This window comes from Drosophila albomicans, chromosome 2R (genome assembly GCF_009650485.2).
Source record: "Drosophila albomicans strain 15112-1751.03 chromosome 2R, ASM965048v2, whole genome shotgun sequence".
Taxonomy (NCBI): Eukaryota; Metazoa; Arthropoda; class Insecta; order Diptera; family Drosophilidae; genus Drosophila; species Drosophila albomicans.
In genome coordinates, this window is record NC_047631.2 from 6,878,569 (window position 1) to 6,898,283 (window position 19,715).

At 34.5% G+C, this 19,715-nt stretch overlaps 3 protein-coding genes across 20 annotated transcripts; 1 reads left to right on the forward strand and 2 right to left on the reverse strand.

Moving 5' to 3' along the window:
• Positions 1 to 281: 281 nt before the first annotated feature.
• On the reverse strand, positions 282 to 2,609 carry LOC117576003 (uncharacterized). 2 transcript variants are annotated; one of them, XM_034260507.2, is made up of 7 exons: positions 2,316 to 2,609; positions 1,952 to 2,259; positions 1,336 to 1,895; positions 1,125 to 1,271; positions 957 to 1,067; positions 745 to 902; positions 282 to 691 (listed from the first exon to the last, which is right to left on the reverse strand). In XM_034260507.2, exons 1-7 carry the CDS (start codon positions 2,533 to 2,535, stop codon positions 411 to 413), a joined length of 1,785 nt encoding a protein of 594 aa, XP_034116398.1. In that variant the 5' UTR covers positions 2,536 to 2,609; the 3' UTR covers positions 282 to 410. The 2 variants fall into 2 exon arrangements, with proteins under 2 accessions (XP_034116398.1, XP_034116399.1); XM_034260508.2 differs by having other exon boundaries at positions 544 to 687.
• A 1,349-nt stretch (positions 2,610 to 3,958) lies between these two features.
• Positions 3,959 to 17,547, reverse strand: LOC117576663 (phosphatidylinositol-binding clathrin assembly protein LAP). Of its 17 annotated transcripts, XR_007955358.1 has the most exons (17): positions 17,018 to 17,546; positions 14,598 to 14,740; positions 13,655 to 13,730; positions 13,165 to 13,197; positions 12,758 to 12,860; positions 12,570 to 12,691; positions 12,314 to 12,507; positions 12,120 to 12,256; positions 11,778 to 11,943; positions 11,372 to 11,690; positions 10,692 to 10,787; positions 9,944 to 10,153; positions 8,259 to 8,562; positions 7,682 to 7,781; positions 6,222 to 6,311; positions 5,163 to 5,461; positions 3,959 to 5,091 (listed from the first exon to the last, which is right to left on the reverse strand). XR_007955358.1 is itself a non-coding variant. In XM_034261627.2 (16 exons), the coding sequence occupies exons 1-16, from the start codon at positions 17,151 to 17,153 to the stop codon at positions 5,267 to 5,269; spliced, it is 2,331 nt and encodes a 776-aa protein (XP_034117518.2). In that variant the 5' UTR covers positions 17,154 to 17,547; the 3' UTR covers positions 3,959 to 5,266. The 17 variants fall into 17 exon arrangements, 16 of the variants coding, with proteins under 16 accessions (XP_034117518.2, XP_034117515.2, XP_034117512.2 ...); XM_034261627.2 differs by having other exon boundaries at positions 3,959 to 5,461; positions 11,414 to 11,690; positions 11,778 to 11,892; positions 17,018 to 17,547; XM_034261624.2 differs by having other exon boundaries at positions 3,959 to 5,461; positions 11,778 to 11,892; positions 17,018 to 17,547.
• Positions 17,548 to 17,798: 251 nt separating this feature from the next.
• On the forward strand, positions 17,799 to 19,432 carry LOC117576665 (derlin-2). The gene is made up of 3 exons (XM_034261636.2): positions 17,799 to 18,151; positions 18,238 to 18,758; positions 18,817 to 19,432. Exons 1-3 carry the CDS (start codon positions 18,065 to 18,067, stop codon positions 18,986 to 18,988), a joined length of 780 nt encoding a protein of 259 aa, XP_034117527.1. The 5' UTR covers positions 17,799 to 18,064; the 3' UTR covers positions 18,989 to 19,432.
• The last annotated feature ends 283 nt before the right edge of the window (positions 19,433 to 19,715 follow it).

Below are 19,715 nucleotides of genomic sequence, written 5' to 3' on the forward strand. Positions count from 1 at the left end.
CACACTCGACTGTAGCTTTTTTACTTGTTCATACTGGCCTAACAACTAAATTTAAATTTCAATTAACATGTTTAATATGGTATATAACACCCATTGAGTTTGGTTTTGCAAAAAATCGTTTATGCTGATGATCTGTCTCATAGAATGTTTCCGGAAAAGTGGGAGTTATCTTTACTTCTTAACAAGTAAGCTTCTGAATATTAATATTAATATTTGTTCTCTTTTGAGTAACAGCCAATCCATTCATAATATTGTAATAATTATTTCAATCATGATGTGGGTTTTTTGATATTTTATTGCGGTTTTGATGTAACCTAATAGTATATTTATAAATATGTAAAGTACGAGTGTAAAAATTGAATGAAAGTGTTATGTGAGCCAATTCCATATTAGCTGCATTTTTAAAGAGATTAATCTTCATCTCGCTTAGAAGCTTCTTCCACTAGTCTTGCACTTTGTGCCTTTAATAATTTACGACTCGGAATTGCGGCCATAGCCTTATCATCATCGTCATCAATGGCAGCCTGTTGGTGATCTTCATCGATATTGTCGTGCGCCGTGAATCCCGACAAGAATTTCATATGATACGCTTCTCTACCGTGTTCAATCATTTCGGGTGTTGGATCTATCGCCTTAAATGCCTTCATCAGTTTATATACCTTTCGCTTCAGCAAAATCATTAATTTACTATCTGGAAAACAATTAATTAATATAAATTGTATCTTATTCATGGAATCAACTAACAATCCTCCTCGTATAACTCTGGAGCTGCAGCATACATATTGTGCATCTCGAATTTCAGCAATGGCAACTTCAGATACGAGCTCCGATATTTAAATCGAAAAGTTCTAGGCGCACGATCTATATGTCGTAAAATATCCAACAGATTCCATAGTGAAAGACTGTAATAAACAATAATTATTTATAATATTTAAATAAAAATTCAAAATATTTACCGAAATATCACATAGATATCGGCGCGACTCTTAATTTGACTCAATATGTCACGCTCGAATTCCTCATCCTTTTTTAATATCTCTTTCAAGTCACTAATGCGATCTAAGCGACTAAAATAGAAAACATTGCAGAATATATTTAATATAAAACAATTTATTTTTACTTACTTCATTTCCTCTTCGGAAAGATTATTTAACAATACGTCCTGCAGCATTTGGGTGTACTTCATTTTGGTTCTACGCATCTGATGATTTTGCAAATCAAGCTCAACGTTTAGTTTTAACTTCAAATTGTTTTCCAGCTGACCCTTAACGCTACAAATGGATATTTTTATATTTAAGATTATCTAAACTGCTGATTAAACGTTATACGACTTACCGTGGATAGATCTCCCTGGCTTGTGAGCAAAGTGTAACGAATTTCAAATTTTTTATAGTAGTTTCAATTGCCGCCAACTCCGACTTGAGTTTCAACATGCTCCGCGTTTGACGCACATAATGCGCATCAGTTTCTTCCACGGACATCCGTGGGGGTTTTTCAGCCACCGGGACAAAGGCTGTAGGTGGCTTTTTCAAGGACGCCAACATTAGCAACTTAGCCTGAAGATTATTTCGCGACTTGTCCATCAGCATTCTATATTCTTTATTCAACTCCTTGAATTTAACGATGGCCGGTTTGCCAATATAGAGGATATTCTTTATGAAATTCCCCTGATCCTCAATATCAGAATCGAGAGATCGAAGAATTGGCTCATAGAATATTTCATCTTGTAAGAGAACTTGTATAATTTTTCGATATGTTGTGTTAATTGTTGTGATCGCCTTGAATCGTACATTTGAGTTTTCTATTTTCTTAAGCAAAACGCGCGACAAAAGTTCCTCCTCGAGCACAAATTCATTTTCGTACCTAATGAGGTTTTCCACTTCAGACCGATCAAGCTGTTTGGAACCACAATTATAATATATAGAAAATTAATTAGCTAACCCTTACTAACCAGCAAGTTTTTGTATTCTTTTTTCATTTGTTCCAAGCGAAATAATAGACGATCTCGCTCTTTTCGAAGGACAAAAGTTCGCTGATTTATATTATCCGCAACCATGTGTATTGGCATCTTCTGATAGAGACGTTGCATATCTCGATGTTTAATCAAAAGGTTGCGTATCTTATGCGCATTATTCCCGGTAGAGATCTTCTGGAGCTTAATGCGTCCATCAGTGCACATCATCTTTAACCGCCTACTATGTTGAAGAAGACGCTTACGATTCGACTTCGTCTCATGTCGCTTGTAAATTATGCGGCGATCTAAACCAGAATAAGTTGCAATTTCAATTTGTATCTATAGATTTTATAAAACATACTCAAGAGATCCGTGAATCCAGAATATTGCTCAGACAGTGAATCCGGCGTCCACTTCTCATCAACAATTAGATGCTGTGCCGCAATCGACATGCCCAAGAGTCCATGGTATTTCATTGCCCGTGGACGAACGGGCTTCGGAGCCAAACCATCTCTATCGTTTGCCTTGTCACGCCGCGGACGACGAATCGAAAGACTTTTCTCTCTATTAAAGCAAGGCATTGTGTAAAAATATTTATATATATTGCTAGTATGTATTTATTGTATTGTTATGTGATGTAGTATTTTGGAAACGTGTAGTACGTTCCAAATTTGAATGACTACTGTTTCATAGATAGCTGAAAGAGAATATACATTTTGTCATAGTATCTGTACTCAAACTTATTCCCAATACAAAACAAAAATTGTTAATTTTACACATTTATTTTGCACTAACATTTCATTTTTGTTTTCTTTTCTTTCTTGCAATTTTTTTATTTTTTCAAACATAAATTTATACAATTCATAGGGTGTACAAGTATGTCACTTTGTTATGCTTTAGCTCTGTAAAGAATGGGTGCTTATCTATTCATTTAATAGTATTGTATTTATAGTATATAGTACAGACTTGCTCAGAAAACCACTTTCTTCCCCTTTTACACATAAATATGTAAAGCATACTTTCTTGTGCAGGATGGATTTATAATTGTACAAGTTTCTTCTGACTTCGAGTAGTGAAGTATGCGCTACATATTTCATTTTTTAATTTACTTGGTAATAGAAATCGGAACAAGCCTGACAGATTGACGTGAAAGCTATTGTTGTAAAATACTTTTTTCCAATTTTGCCGGTTTTTTTTTTAATTTGTATTAAAGCATTAACAATTTAATTAAAAGTAGTTATGACCTCCGTTATCTTATCTACAAGTTAGGAGTACATATGTGTGTAGATTGCACTTTCTTTTCTGAGAAGAAGTCCATGAGAAAAATAACTGTAGGGATTGCGCTTTACTCTCCGAGAACCAAGGTATATTAGCGAAATCGAATTGAGTGTGCCGATTCCTCTTTCGCTGGTAATTATGACTTTGTGATTTTTTGTAAATATTTAATATTCATTTTATTTTATGATTTGCAAGCTATTTTAATTTTCTTTTGTTTCATAAAACATCAACAAGTGGTCGCTTCAATTGTGACTTGTTAGGGTCAATGGGAGTAATAATATATAGTACTTGCTGTTGTCGTCGTTAGAACTAGATACATAGTAAAGTAAGGTTAGCTCAAACAGCAGCGTAGAAATATTGTCATAAAACATTTTAATAGTTATCATCATTTTAGAATTGTATAATTTTGCTAAATTTACAATGATTTGTTGGGATTTTTTTTTAGCTATACGTTTTATGAAAATTCCATACATGATTGTTGCCACTATTATTGCATTACGTGTGTATTGCCTACTCTACGGCACTCCGTTTTATATTGTTTTAGTTATTAAAGTGCTGCATATTTTTTGGTGTTATCCAAATAAAAACCGGATCAAGGGAAATTTTGTAGGTACATTTCTTTGTAAAATGCTTTAACTCAATGTCAAAAAATAATGAAAATCAAAGGCAAATAAGTGTACTAATCCATCCAGACTCCTGCAATAAAAATAATGATTGATAGGCATATCGTGTATAATATGCGACTTTTATTTAAACATAGTTCAGCATATTGCCGCCCCTTATGTTATTTACACAATTTATAAATGAACTATTTGTATATATAAATATATAGATTGATTTGATAATCTGTACTAAATAAACGCCGCAAGCAATTAAATGAATGGCTAATAAAATGTACGCCTTAAAATATACATATAATCATACTCATACATACATAAATACAAAGTTGCTTTTCAAATGTACAATAATAGTTACAGCACGAATGCATCTCTTTTTTCAGATTGAAGTAATACTTAAAATTTTACAAAATTAATTACACAAATTAAATTTGGGACCAAATTGAAACTAGTTTGGAATGCTTTACAATACGATCATCTCATTTTTGTTTAAATCAACAATGAATTGCAACAATAAACACAATTATACGATAATGCCGCTCTTAAGCCCGAAATAAATATTAAAATAAAAGATTCGGCAACAGATATAACAATAACTAGGAAACGAGCATCATTTTTTTATAGACGGATCAAAATATTGCAAAGTGGCTCTCACTTAAGCATAATAAACATATATAGAGTTTCTTGTTCATTAATTGTTAATCATAGTTTATAGGTGTATGGCGTCTATATTCATGCTGTGACAATATATTCGACGGGGTACATTTATATCAGATTTAACAGAGTCTATTCAACGGGTTTAGCTTTAGGTGTTTATGTTTAGTGATTGGCGTGGGACACAACTACAGGTTTTTTCTTAAATTTACTATGTAGATGTACATACATATGAGAGTATATGTACGCATTTTTCTCACAAGTTATAGTATTCTTTTTCTGCTTTTGTTTCACATTAGCTTTTCTCTGGAAATTGATTTCTGCGCGATGTTGTTATCTTTTGCATAATTATATATATAAATATTTTGTATACATATCAATAGTCAAACTCATTTGTTTTTTTTTGTTCTCGTTATATAATAATAATAATAATATTATAAATATATATATATGTATATATTTATGTATTTCGCATTCAATTCTTTGTGTATGCATAATGCTCAACATATAATAGAATTTGTTTTTGACATCTCATTGCATTTCATTTCGTATGTAGCATAGTGTAAACATTAATAATTTCTTAATTTTCTCTTCATGAATTTTAATATCTGCAAATAATTGTATATTATTTTATTTTATATTTCTGTATATATATTTACGTGTGTGTGTGTGTGTTTGTATATTATGTTATAATGTTGCCTGCCTATGAGGTTATAGCGCTTAATGTGTGTTTGCTTTGTGAGTGCAGTGTACTGATGGCGCCTTATAACGCTCCAAATGGATCCAGCGGAACGTTTTTATTTCCTCCATTCAGCGTTGCTTGCGTGGGTTGCATGATGCCCGTCGCTGATGTGGCCGCATTAGTTTGCGGCGCCCCCATCATCGTCTGTTGCCCCCCAGTCAAAGGGGCTGCCTGTGCCATCATATTCGGTTGCTGCTGCCCCATCACCGGCATGCCCTACAAAGTGTCAAAACGATTAATTAGTATTTGCAAATTAAGCATCGCAGCAACTTCAATTCATGCTGGGTTAAATGACTAAGACAGACGCAACGTCTACGAATCGGTTTTGGATAGAGAATCGTTATAACATAGGTAATAGTAGTAGAAGAGTTGTAGGTTTTAGGGAAGAGCCGCCGTGAGCTTCTACATAGTGAATAGATGGATAGGTTGGTTGGGTGTTAGTGAGTTCTACAAATCAAAACAAATCAATTGGAAATTTAATTTGAACGCAAAAACTCAGAAACTTTCTACACTTGGAAGTAATTGAAAATAAACTAAGATGTTTCTACAATATAATTTGTCATAGTTTTAAATGCGGCGAAATATCATAGGCAAACCCCTAGTATATAGTGGGTAGTATACGTAGATAGTGGGAGACCATAACCATAATAGAGAGAGAGAGAGAGCAACAGTTCTTGTAACTCAGCGTAGATTGAGAGTGGATAGTGAAGTCGTAGCTCAAGGTTTTAGGAATATGTAATTCGAAATTAAAATAAAGTACATACATAATCAAAAATAAGAGAATAAAACTGAAAATATAAATGTTAAATCAAATGAAAGCAACTCATAAGTATAGTAAGTATTAAGTATAAACATTTATTTTATATTTGATTATGTTGTTCAAAGTAGTTTGTAGTACGGTTTGCGGTTTAGTTGTTGTTTTTTTGGTTTTGGTTATGTTTTAGTTTTTATGTTCTTTTCTTTACTTCGTTCTTACCTGCATATAATTTGGCATTACAGGATAACTAGCATGTATATACGGATGATTGATTGTGATTGGCGCAGGACTTACTGTCATGCCATGTGCCTACGTATTGCATATTGATATACACATATTATATATAACAATAATAATATTTTTATATATATAATTATATATAGCATATATTGATATATCACAAACACAGACAGCATAAACACAGGCGTATTGTGAGTTTCGTTATTCATTTTTTTTTTCAATTCGTTTGGTGTAATTTTTATTATTTATTTTGATTTTAATATTCATTTTTGGTGGTTATTTTTGATATGTATCGATTTTTTTTGCAGTATGCGTTGGATAGTTGAAATATAAAGCAACATAAAATAAAGAAAAGAAAGTGATAGTTTATATATAAGTATATAAGTATATAAGTATATATATTAAGTAATACAAAAATGATAAAGGAAAAGAAAATTAAAATGAGAAATATGTGTGTACATACGATGCGTATGCACGATTTTGAGTATATATGTTTTTGTGTATAATACGGAATCGTTTCAAGTGAGGTGAATTGTATATTTCTGTAGGGGAGCTTGATCATATAACTGCTTTTCAGACCTACGCATACGAGGTGTGCCACAAATGTTTGTCCCTAGTGCTTGGTGTTGAACTTCTTGTGGGTGTAAGCGTGTGTTTTGTGTAGTATTTTAGGATGAGAAACATGAACCAATATAGTAGTCATAGTTTGTAAATAATAGCAATAAATATTTATGTTGTATATGAACAGTAAGTTTTACAACTTGCAACAACTTGGCTCGGTCTGGGAAAATTTTGGCAGGAGCAAATTTCACATCCCAATTGTTAATGCCGAAGAGTTAAATTTATTAAAAATGGCACAACATCTAGATTTTTTTTAGCTTTACATAACATAATTTTGGGTTAATCTTAAGTCAAGTATAAGTTTCACACATATCAATATCACAAGACAGTAAATAAATAAACCAAGTAGCTCTCAAGTTGTAACTGCAAATGCGATGTGCAATAAATACATTAAATACAAAATATATTATAAATTATTGTAACAGATTAAATTAAATGAGAAAAAGAAATAATAAAAAGGAATGAAACTTGTTTTGTACATAGGAGGAGTGAGCCTAAAGTGTTGAGTGACACAAACTTATTATATCAGAATACAGCTCAGAACAGATTTTCGAAATCTGTAACTGATCTGTCCCTTGTTTTGTTTTTGAATCGGTTTAGAGTTTTGCAGTGTTTCTGGGCACAAATTCCGCAATATTTCTTTAATTCTTTTGCTGTCTCGTTTACTCGAACTAATTAGAGGCAAAGTGGAATATCGCATTTGTTTCGTTTTGTAGTGATTTGATGTAGTAGTTGTAATTGTAGTACATAAGTAGTTGTAGTAGTAGTAGTAGTAGTTCGGTTGAGTAGAGAGTAGAGTTAGTAGAGGCATAACTCACCATTGGACGATAGCCAGCACCAGTTGTAGCCGCCATTGGTTGTGGTGTCCAATTAGCACCTGGTTTCGCTGTATTTTTAGGTGAATTCCATTGCACGGGTCTATGAGATATAATGGGGTAAGAGAGTAATGATATAGAGAGACGAAATCAATGAATTTGATTCGATTTTCTATTTACATTGCTAAGGGGAGGTTTGGAGAATCTCAATTGCAAATACTCGAACAAGTCAAGTAGTTTAATGGACGGAACTATGGGCGGTTATAATGTACATATATGGAATATATGATTGGAAATGATATTGGATGGACATTTACTTTTGGGGATATTCAAGATTCAAGATTTATCAATGTTGATACTCAATACTTGGAACTGGGAAGCGAAGTGCGAGTAAGTTTTCGGCTATCTGATTAATTCTATTATGATGATGCTTTTTCCACATTATTGTCTCTCAAGCATTCACTTTCAAACACACACACACTCACGCAAACACTTAACACACGCATAATGTTTTGTTATTTGATTTCGTTATTGCTTTCGGTTCATGTAGTTTTAGTCATTTTTGCACGTTTTTACTCACTTTGCACTTGCCGTTTTATTAATATTTAAATTATCAACTAGTGACATTAGTGAACTATCCAGATCGCCGGTTATTATCTTCCCAGTGCTAGCTGGCTGCTGTGGTTGCTGCTGCAGTAGATGCTGTTGTTGCTGTTGTAGATGTGGTTGTTGTGAATGTTGGAGTGAGTTTTGCTGTTGCAGTGTCAGCCCTGGACTGCTGCTATTGTATCCCTGGAAGACGGCACCTGTGGCGACAACGTTCATTTGATTGCTGTTGCTATTTGCTGTGGCCGGTTTGAGAACATCACCCAAAGCATCAAAGCCTTTTATGTTGTTGTTTTTGTTGTGATTTTTATGATTTTTGGCAATATTACATTTGTTTTTGTTTGTCATAGTTGCAGTTGTTGTTGTGGTTGTTGTTGTTGTGGGATAGCCAGCGCACCGTTTAGCAAGACATTTACACAAAGAGACATACACAGTATTTGATGTATAGAGTATGAGACAAATGAAGCCCATCAGAATGTTTTCATTGAGTTATTCGCGTTTGTTCAATTGTTTTGTTTTGCCAGTTTTGTTTACACACACACATACATATAAATATATGTATTCATGTATATATATTATTTAAGCGTTTTATGAATAAATGTCGTAATTTTTTACATAATGGATTTGTGCCACCAACATTAACGTATTGTAAACATGAGACAATGTGAGTTATCGTGTCAAGATTTTTTGCAGTTTTGTTTTTGTTTTTATTTTTTTTTTGTATTACGTACATAAAGAACATAAAAAAGAGAAGAGAAAAATACGTTCACAAAATAAATAAAGTGAATATAAATGTTGTTTTTTAGTGCAAAAATTTCTATATAAATGTCTAATGAATAAATGGTTGTAGATTTGATTATTATTAATTATGCATTATAAGTTAGTTGATTAGTAACTATGCCAAGCGTGGATATTTTTTTAAATGTTAATACACAGGATTAAGGATTAAAACAGAAAGCAAGCAAAAGCCAACCCCAATTTTATTTAAAGAAAACCTATAAAAAAAAGTATTACTCAGGAAAATCTTATTAATAAATACTCCTAATTATTTACTTTAACATTAGTAACAATAATATTTTGTAAAACTCGAATGACCTATCAAGAATAGCGAGTTATTTATCTTTTTCTGTATAAGTTTATATAAATCACATTTAACTATTCAATAGCACAATCACGCAATTTTTCCATAAATTTATGATATTGAAAGTAAATTTCATAATATTTACAAAACGAAACTAAAAACTGATAATAACAAATAGTACAAGAGACAACAGAATCAGATGAAAAAGATCGTAACTAAAAATCGTAGGTATTCTCAGCGACTAGATTTGACAGATAAATATATGTTCAGCTTAAATTATAGAGTCTTCTATGTATTCAAAATATACAAGTCACAAGACTCTAGAATTTAAGAAGATACAGATACATATTTTACGAGTAGACAGAACACAATTGCAGAGAGCTTATGAAACAAATTCGAGACCCTTAGTCGGGTGAATGTGATTTGAATATGATTTGTGGGTGTCTTCAGCACTACAAGCACAACAAAATGGTGGTGACTATTAAAGCTTTGTACAAAAACAAAGCACATCATATAATATTTCGTAGTGTTGTGACATTTTTTGAATATTTTTTTTTCTCTCTTCACGAGAAGTTCACCTGTGGGAAATTGTGCCATGGTGGAAGCAGATAATAACGCCGAATTATCTTGATAATATTGTTGTTGATATTGCTGATGTTGTTGCATATAAAACATCGATGCCTGCGGTTGATGATGATCCGGTTGGTCCACAAAATTACCAAAGGCAACACCTTGGGGTTGCATATCATCGAAAAAGGGATTTGGTAAGGACGACGACGACGTGGACGCTGATTTCAGTTAACACAAATACGTATAGGATTTTTTGGGGGATAGCCATAAAAACAATATAATTAAATTATAATAAAAGTAATATTATAAAATTGTATAATCAAAAAGACTGACAAAATTCAAAATTTTTTAAGTACAAAGAATTCTTATTCACACATACGTCGAAACCACGAGCACAAGTTTTGAAATGTTTTGTGTGTTTCTTCTGTATATTTTTGAAACTATGTTTAATCTCTGGGCTTTACTAACATCTTGGGAGATAGTGTACATAAAATCTGATTGAATTGTTAATTAAATTGTTAGTACAACATGCTAAACACATGAGCAATTAATATTGAACATTAAAATTGATTGAGTGCATTTGGTTAGGAGACCACCGCGCCATATACAATAAACATAATTCCAATTAAATTATAACCCAATTGAGAAACTTGAGCTTCGATTAGTCTTAAGCATAATTGAATTACATAAATTGCATTGCAGTTTAAATTGAATGGATTAATGAGAACATTGCTAACTGGTTTGAAGGGAACTTACCTGCTGGTTCCGTATTACCAAAAACAGACGTGAAATTACTATCGGAAACGAATGCATTTGTAGCAGCAGCGGAGGAAACTGAAGCGCCATTGAAACCTATTTGATTTTATATTTGTTTTGGATTGGAATTGGTTTTTTTTGTGGTGTTTTTCATGGTCGTTGGACATGTGTCAACATTGCGATTTAGGTTTGATCAAGTCGTGTTTTTCATTGTTATCATTGTTGTTATTGGTTGTATTTGTTGTTGTTGTTGTTGTAGTTGTTGTCGTATTTGGGTAGGGAAAGAAAAAAGTGATGAAAATGAAGAGTAACAATACATTAGAGAAGAATTCAAATGAAAAAATAAACTTACAAAATAATATATTACATAACAACGAAACTTAACGTTTAGCAAATAAATGAAATTTATGTTATTTATGATGAGATTTATGTGCATCGAAGAAATGTGCTTTAAGACGGCCAGAGAGCGATAATCGCTTGATTTTCGTTTGGGTCTGAGACAAGAGCTACAAGACAACATGGGTTACATCTATACATACATATGTATACCGTTATGTACACATGTATATATGTATATAAGCTACAATTAAACACCTAGCTATAAAGCACACACTTAACAAACTCAATAATCAACCTAAAAATGTACTTAAGAAAATAATAAGAAAATTATAGCATGCTACCGTTATTATGCATCCACAAATTATTGGCATTTAATGCAGCACCTGTTGCTCCTGCGGCAGCGGCAGCATTGCCACCGCTATTGCCACCACTGGCCTCAAACATGTCGGCGAAGGGATTACCCAACTGCAGCAAATCATCGGATGCCTTTGTGGCCGACGCCTGTGGCGCCGATGCTGCAGCAGCAGCGGGCTGTGCCGACGCAGCACCAAACAGATCAACTATCGGCTGACCAGCCTGGGCGGCTGGCGGTGACGATAGGAATGGATTTGTTAGTGCAGCGCCAGCAGCACCGCTACTGGTGGGTGACGACACCTTGGACTAGCAATTGAAGGCGAAAGAGAAAGCGAAAAGAATACAAAATAGTTTGATTAATTATGTTGCAATCAAGTATTAAGTGCCACTTACTTTGTACTGATTCATGGCGGCCTCCTCTTCGGCCAGCACCTGAGCTTTCAGCTGCTCATCAATGCCATTGGTGGTATCAAATTTACTCGATGCAGCTGCAGTGCCAAATGCCGAGCTAGTTGAAGAGAGCGCAGAAACAGCGGATTTTACATTCGTGCGTTGATAGCTTCTCAATAATTGAAGAAAATGCAACCAAAATACAAAATCATAGAACAAAGAAGTAAACGTAAACTCAAATTAATTAATAATGAACAAACAATAATTATGAAATCAATATGTAATACAAAATTGAAGGTAATTCATAATAAATGAAATTTTAATTAGCTGGGAACTTCAACACACCTTGACGATTGTGTGGGCGTATTGGCAGCCGACACCTTGCGTCCCTCCAACGTAGCCAAGTGCTGCTCCAAGGCATCCAGCAAAGAGCTGGGTGCCTTTGTCAAGTCGGGAATATCTCCCTTATCAATGCCCACATTCTGAAAAACAATTGAAGTGAGTTTTAATCAATCATAAATTATGATAAGACGGCGTACCTCGGCCACTTTAAGGAATTCGCCAACGCGATCCATGCGAACCAAGAACTTCTTGTACAAGTCCAAAGCATCGCGAGCCTGCTTCTTGTTCATATCAAAGTATTTCTCCAGTAAATTGATAATACCATCATTATAGCAGGCAAACAAACGAATCAAATCACGGAACAGCAACATAAAACTCATATTGATGACACCTGTGTAACAATATACATATAGGGTTAATACTCAGATTTCTGGCTGTCAATCTCATACGCACCATTGGTCAAATCATTGGACTGACAATCAAACTCCAGTAACCCATCCAATTGTGCCTGCAAAACTGGCAACGTCTTTAAGAGTTTGTCCGCGTTCATGTTACGCAACGATCCCTCCTCTTTCCTAATGGTTGAATGGTTAAACAAGTCAATATTGAGGTCTGTATTTTGCGCTGTGTATTTTACTTACCCGCGCTTCACTTTGCAGAAGTCGAAAGCCATGGCGCGATAGGAGAGCGACTTCTCATTCAAATACTTGGCATAGCGTCGTATAAAAGGCGACATATCATAACCTGTTGAATGTCCGAATTATAAAATATTAACATAGATTCTATGGCGAATGAAGTGCACAATAATATTTCGCCAATCTTACGATCGTCAGTTAAATACTTTAACAAATTTAGAAATCCAAATATGGAACTTTTCAACTTGAGTGTTTAGTTAGGGGTTAGTCAATTTTTGTATCTTGCTTGGGAAGTTTTTTAGTATACAGCCATGGCCAGAAAAGTGTAGTTGTGTTGTTTTTCGATTTCGTTTTCATTTTAGCTTTTCTTGTTAGTCCTACACCGCTATGGAACTTTTCTGTAAAATACTCACCCATTCTGCCACCTGGAACGCCCATGCCACCATCTGTAGTATAGGTTTTATAATTCGCATATTCATATTTATATTTATATTGGAAATCAAGTTGATTTCGAATTATCATTAATCATTATATTATGGATGTAAGTAAGCAGCGCATGTCGAGACACAATATTATTGAAATGTTATCATTAGAACGGATACACATTAATGATTAAGCCAAACGCAATCGCAGCATTCACATATGAGATAAAAGAGAGTCAATGAGAAGATAAGAGAGCGGGAAGAGAAGAGAAGACAATGTAAGCATGAAAATTGAATTATTTCAACTTTTAAAATGTTTGTTAAATGTATTGCGTGTATTTCTTGTTCAATGACGTGAGCGTGTGTGTTAGAAAGCATCAATTGTTTCGCATTCGCATTTAGTTAATGGCCAGTTGACCAATTGGCCAATTAGCATTGGTATCCACGTTGATGGAAGTGTATGAAGTGTGTTCGGCTATACCTTGAACAGTTCCTTTATCCAGAAAGGAGCTGAGATTGAATGTCGAATTGCTCGATGCGAGATATTGCATGAAACGCTGAAAGAAAAAGAGCAAACAAAAAATATGATTGCAATTAATAACAAAGTCAATTATATATCCTTTTGCTTGTGTCGTTTAATAATATAATTATTATATATTATAGCAAATAATAAATATTACGAGTAATGTGAAAAGTGAAGAAAATATACGTAAGCTCTTTAGAATAGCAATAAGTCAGATAAAAATATTTTGTTATATTGGTTTTTGAACGCAATTTTAAATTGTATTGTTAGAAATATTTTTACCGAATAAAATCCAATACATAATTTTAGAGCGCTAACAAAAAAGGGTATTCCCTTGTGGAACTTATGAAATAACTGGATTGGAACCTTTACACATTAAATGGAAAACCTTAAAGCATTAACTCCCAAGAGAAATTATAGTCCCTAAGCTTTCGAAGCATTTTCAAAGGAAACCAGATAAGTTCAGATCGCCTACGCTGAAACAACAGAAAAGATTGCAAGCTTGTCGTAGCAAAGAGCCGGCCAAATAAAAGAAAACAATTAACAATGCTGAAAATATATAAAAATACGATAACATGAAGAAGCTACCAGCACGCAAAGCGCAAGTAAGAAATCAAACAAACAAACGGGAAAAATACAACTTAAATAAATAAAACAGAAAGGAAAATGACAACAGTCAACCGACAAAAAACAAAAAGCTACAGCGAACGTGACCTTTTTATAGTATAAAAAAAGCAACGCCCCACAATTACGAGCAATTCAATGAAAAGTGAAAAGAATAAAAGTAAAAGCATTTTGTGGATTATGCGTAGTTGACCCAAGTTTCGTTTTTTTTTTTTTTTTTGTTGGGTGGTTAGGCTATTGAAGGGTGTATTGAAGTACATATATTTAAAATACAAACCTCATTGCCATATGCCATCAAGTGATGTGTTGTTATCAGCGATTTATAGACGACCACCCAATTGGCGTTCTGTGAACGCTCGATAAGTAAATTGGCCAAATGCGGTATCGAGACATTCGGTTCGTTTGTGCAATGCACCAAATCTGCAATGAATATAAGAGAAAAACAATGATTAAATTAAAAATATTCCACATACTATATAAATGCTTAAGCTGTTATCATCTTGAGTCGCGACTTGCGACTTATCGTCTGTTATTTTATGTTCGTCGTCACAATACAAAATATTTATGGTATGAATACTACTATATGAACGTATAAACAGCGATAGCTATGCAAATTTACGAGTATTTGATACGCTATTGTCTCTAGGCAACTGTCCCAGTAATAAAATGCATCCCATGCACTGAGTATTACATATCAATTATTAAAGAATCCCCCCACATGGTAACTGATAAAGCAGGGCAGCTCCATCGCTGTCATTTTCTCTCTCTCTATGTTTTTATGGCTATCGCTATCGACTGCTTAATTTAAAGAGGGGCGTTTAATTACATATGGAGCTGATGCTTTGAAATCGACTCGGTAAAGGCTGCAAATTGTGCAAGACAATCATACAACACGCCCCATTTGAATCATTTGAATCAATTCAATTATTGAAATCGGTTTGTATAGTATGTATGTATGAATACATCAATTGAAATATACACTTACATACAAGATATTCCCCATGTTGTAAATAATTTAACTGGTTCCAAGAGTTGTATAATAACAATAAAGTTACAAATCTCAATGACCGGAAAAGATATGTTCATGAAGATATGTATTTTAATTTATACATAAGGATATTGACGATATAGGAATCGCCATCTATATATTTTTTAAGCTGATCGGTGACTAGCTGCTTGAACTGTTTCCAACTGGTTTTATAGAGTTTTATATTTTGTGTATTTATTAGCAAAGAAAATGGAATGAAAGAGTAATAGTGAAAAACGAAAAGTATTCTTTACATTCATTCTACCTGCTGTGTAACCTGAGAACAGGTTTCTTTAATTTTTATATTGAGCCCGCTGCGTATAATGGGCAAACTTATGATTGGAATTTATTTAATTAAAAAAGTGTTTTAGACTACATTTTCCGACTCAATACAATTGTTTTCTACATGATTCTTATATATTTTGAGCTTAGATAATTTGACTTTCTAAGTCGTTTCAATTTAGGAAATTAGAGGAAAGATTCCCTTCCGCTCAGTGACGCGATTCGTCATTTGTAACTGGAGCATGACGAGGGCGCTCTTTATGCATAAAGTGGCCGCAAGCCACAAAATACTATAAATAAACCAAACATAGCTTGATTATTTATTTATACGCTTTAATTGCAATAGAACAACAAACACACACACATATGCACAAACATACAGTTAGCGAATGACACTCAAATTGTCATTACAGCTTAAAGCTGTGCTCATTATGTGCCAAGTGAGTACGAATAAGTCCCATGCATGTGAATGTTTGTGTGTATGTGTTTGTATTCACGAAAAGTTTCTCATGAATCATTGGACAGCAACAACAAAATTGCAAGTGCCAAAGAAGCGGCAACGCAAACAAGAAACAGGTCAACATTCACACACTTTCACGAATACTTGTGTATGTGACAAGTCACAAAAATCAAGAATCTAATAAGACATCAGATTTGTCTGATTGGGAAATTCAACATAGCTGAACATAGTTTTTTATAAAAGTCGTGTGCATAAATTTTAAAGGCATTGACATCGTTGAAATAACAACAACAACAAAAGTACCAAGGGTTGTCACACTTACAAACAGGCACTCTCATTGTAAATCACACCACACGTGCAGCCGTGAGAAAGTGACGTAACATTAGAAAGAGAGGCCCAAAAAGCACTGAGAGAATACAACACAGCAAGGCAAAGAGACCACAAAACAGCAGCTGAGGCATCAAGTGCAGTACGCAAACACATACACACATATGTACATATATTGTTTTGTAAATGTGTGCGGGTCGCTTGAGCACATTTACAAATGTAAGGGACTTGATAAAAATTACAGTTATGCGAATTGACGATAAGCAAGATAAAGTGTAAGAAACTGCAGCCCTGGCCCTACAGAAAATGTATGTAGGAATGTACGTATGAATGTACATATATATATGCATAAACATTTATACATAAGCACGCACATATGAATGTGACGATACAAATCACACGAAGAAAAAAAAGTGCCACCCATTACAAAGATGTGGGAGAAAAAACGTTGAGATGCTTGTCTGTGTAATTGAATGAATGGAATAAATTTTTGGGTATTTGTAGCCACACATAAACATATCTGCACACGTAAATACATATGCTTTTTTGTGTGTGTTTGCATGTATAGATGAGTCTCGTTTTTTTTTTTCTTTGCACTTACAATCCAAATGCTTCTTCTTCGGCCCAATGCATTCCTCCGTTGTGGCCTTGCACACAGACTTTGCCAGTCCTTGGCCAGCAAGGCTGTGACGAGCAGCCAGCAGCCTGTCGTTGATTGTTTGCCCAGCCATAGTCATGATGAAGCTGTTCTTATTTTTACTGTTCTTTAATCACACACTCTTTATATTTCCAATCTAATTTGATTATGTGCACCAAAGAATGGACCAAAAAACACACGAACACTGATACGCACACAAGCACAAACACAGACACACAGGCGACGTATTGATATTGATTAGTTGTTGTGGCAATTGGTGTTTGCTGCGAAAAGAAAACCCGACTAGTTGGTGGTGCACAAACAATTGATTTGTTTCATCAGCTCCACACTATTAGAATTAACGTCGCGTTTAATGCACTCTTTAGCCGGTGCGTAACGTTTGCTTGTAACGCGATCTTTTAATTCTCTATTTTTTTGCCACAAATCGATAATGGCGACCAGCACTTTTGCAGCCGATAAGAATAATAGTTGGTGTGCAATCGAGAGATATTTGCAGTGAAATGTTAAAAATTATCGATATTCCTGAGTACACTCCCGTCATAGTGATGGTACTCCTGTTAGTTCACAAATTATTAATAATGTATAATTAAAATGATTTAATATGAAAATTAATGGACAAATTAGAGTATTATTTTTAAAATATCATAAGCTTAATTTGTACGTTGTTGTGTGGTCACACTGTTTTGATGATAACAAGTGCAGCATACTCGATAAACGATAACAATATTTTTATATCGCCTCACAGAACCATTAGAACTTAGCAAATTGAAAAAAAGAAACAAATAATTTTTAGCAACAATCTATGTGACATACCCAAAATTCAACAAGACGGGTTGCTTAAAAGTGTAATAAACAAGGAATTGTAACAGTTAGCAACAGCTAGTAGTGTTAGCAGATGTGAACCGCAGCGCAAAAAAGGCGCAACAAATACACGCACAATTCGCTTGCAACTCCAATTAGCCCACCAACAACAACAATAACAGTCCAAGGATGAATGCACTTCGGCAGTTCTACATGGAAATTCCAATAGTAACGCGAGCATACACCACAGTGTGTGTCCTCACAACATTAGCGGTGGTGAGTCCTGAATCAGTGAAATATGAAATGCAATGCAAATTCTTATGAGGCGACGCTGACGTGTAATTATTTATTTGTATTGGCAGCACTTGGACTTAGTGTCGCCGCTGCAACTGTATTTTAATCCCACATTAATAGTGCGCAAATTTCAAATTTGGCGCCTAGCTACCACATTCCTATACTTTGGCACAATTGGCATTAGTTTCTTCTTCAACATGGTGTTCACATACCGTTATTGCCGCATGCTCGAAGACGGATCATTTCGAGGTCGCAGCTCCGACTTTGTGATGATGTTTATCTTTGGTGGAGTCCTGATGACCTTCTTTGGCATCTTTGTCAACCTGCTGTTCCTTGGCCAAGCGTTCACTTTAATGCTCGTCTACGTCTGGTCACGACGCAATCCCTCGGTACCCATGAACTTCTTCGGAGTGCTCAATTTCCAGGCCCCCTATTTACCTTGGGTCCTGCTCTGCTGTTCCATGATCTTGGGAAATACCGTATGGGTTGATATCATTGGGATGGGCGTCGGGCATGTTTACTATGTGCTTGAAGATGTTTATCCGCAACTCTCCAACGGCTATCGACTAATCAAGACGCCATATTTTCTGTAAGCAGCCCAGATTGCCGTATTTTATTATCACTATTAACTGTATTTACAATTGCAGTAAAAGACTTTTCAATGAGCACATCGAACGCAATTATCAAGCAGCTGCCGAGGATCGTCCTGGTGGATTTTTGTGGGGCGGCGAAGGACAACCATTGATACAGGAAGACGGCGAGGAACAGCAGCAACAGCCAGAGAATGAAGCTCAACCAGCTGCAGTTCCTGCGCAATAACCATTCTGATCCAGATCCGATATATTGTCTATAAGAGAAACTGTGTTTACTATGCGCTTTAAAAACAAACAACAACAAAAAACCACAAAAACAAAACTGTTAAGACCCCTCCGCCACCTATCACTTGGTGCTTGGTAAGATTAGATACATAGTGAATGAAAAACAAAAACAAAAAGAGAAATAGAAAAAGAAAAGAATTATAAGAGCTCTGCCATATTACAAAGCGATGTGGCGTGCAATAATAGTTAGCCAAAGTTAATTGAAGTATGTATTGTATGTATTTATTAATGCTTGATTTCTGTGGCGAGCGGCAAAAGAGATTGCGACTCAATTGTACTTTACAATTGGCCTTAAGTTTTCCTTTCATGGTAGATTTTCAGCACGTGTGATTATATATTTATATGTATACAAACATGAAAAAAAATAAAAGATTGTGAATATGTTTATGGCTGTTAGTTATTTGAATAGCACCATCTGCAGTGCAATAGAAAAGTAAACATGGCTGTATTTATTACTATTACTATTATGACTCCATATTCAAGTAAATTTCACCGAGCATAATCAAGTCCTATAAGAAATGCAATAGTTGTACATGACGTATGTACAATTTTGAAAATGGCGCCTTTAGTGCAGTCAATGCCAGTATTTTTAGAAGTGCAAAGCTGTATTTGTTTCCAGTTTTAGCCGGCATAATATGTTTATACCTGACCATAACTGATTATTCAAA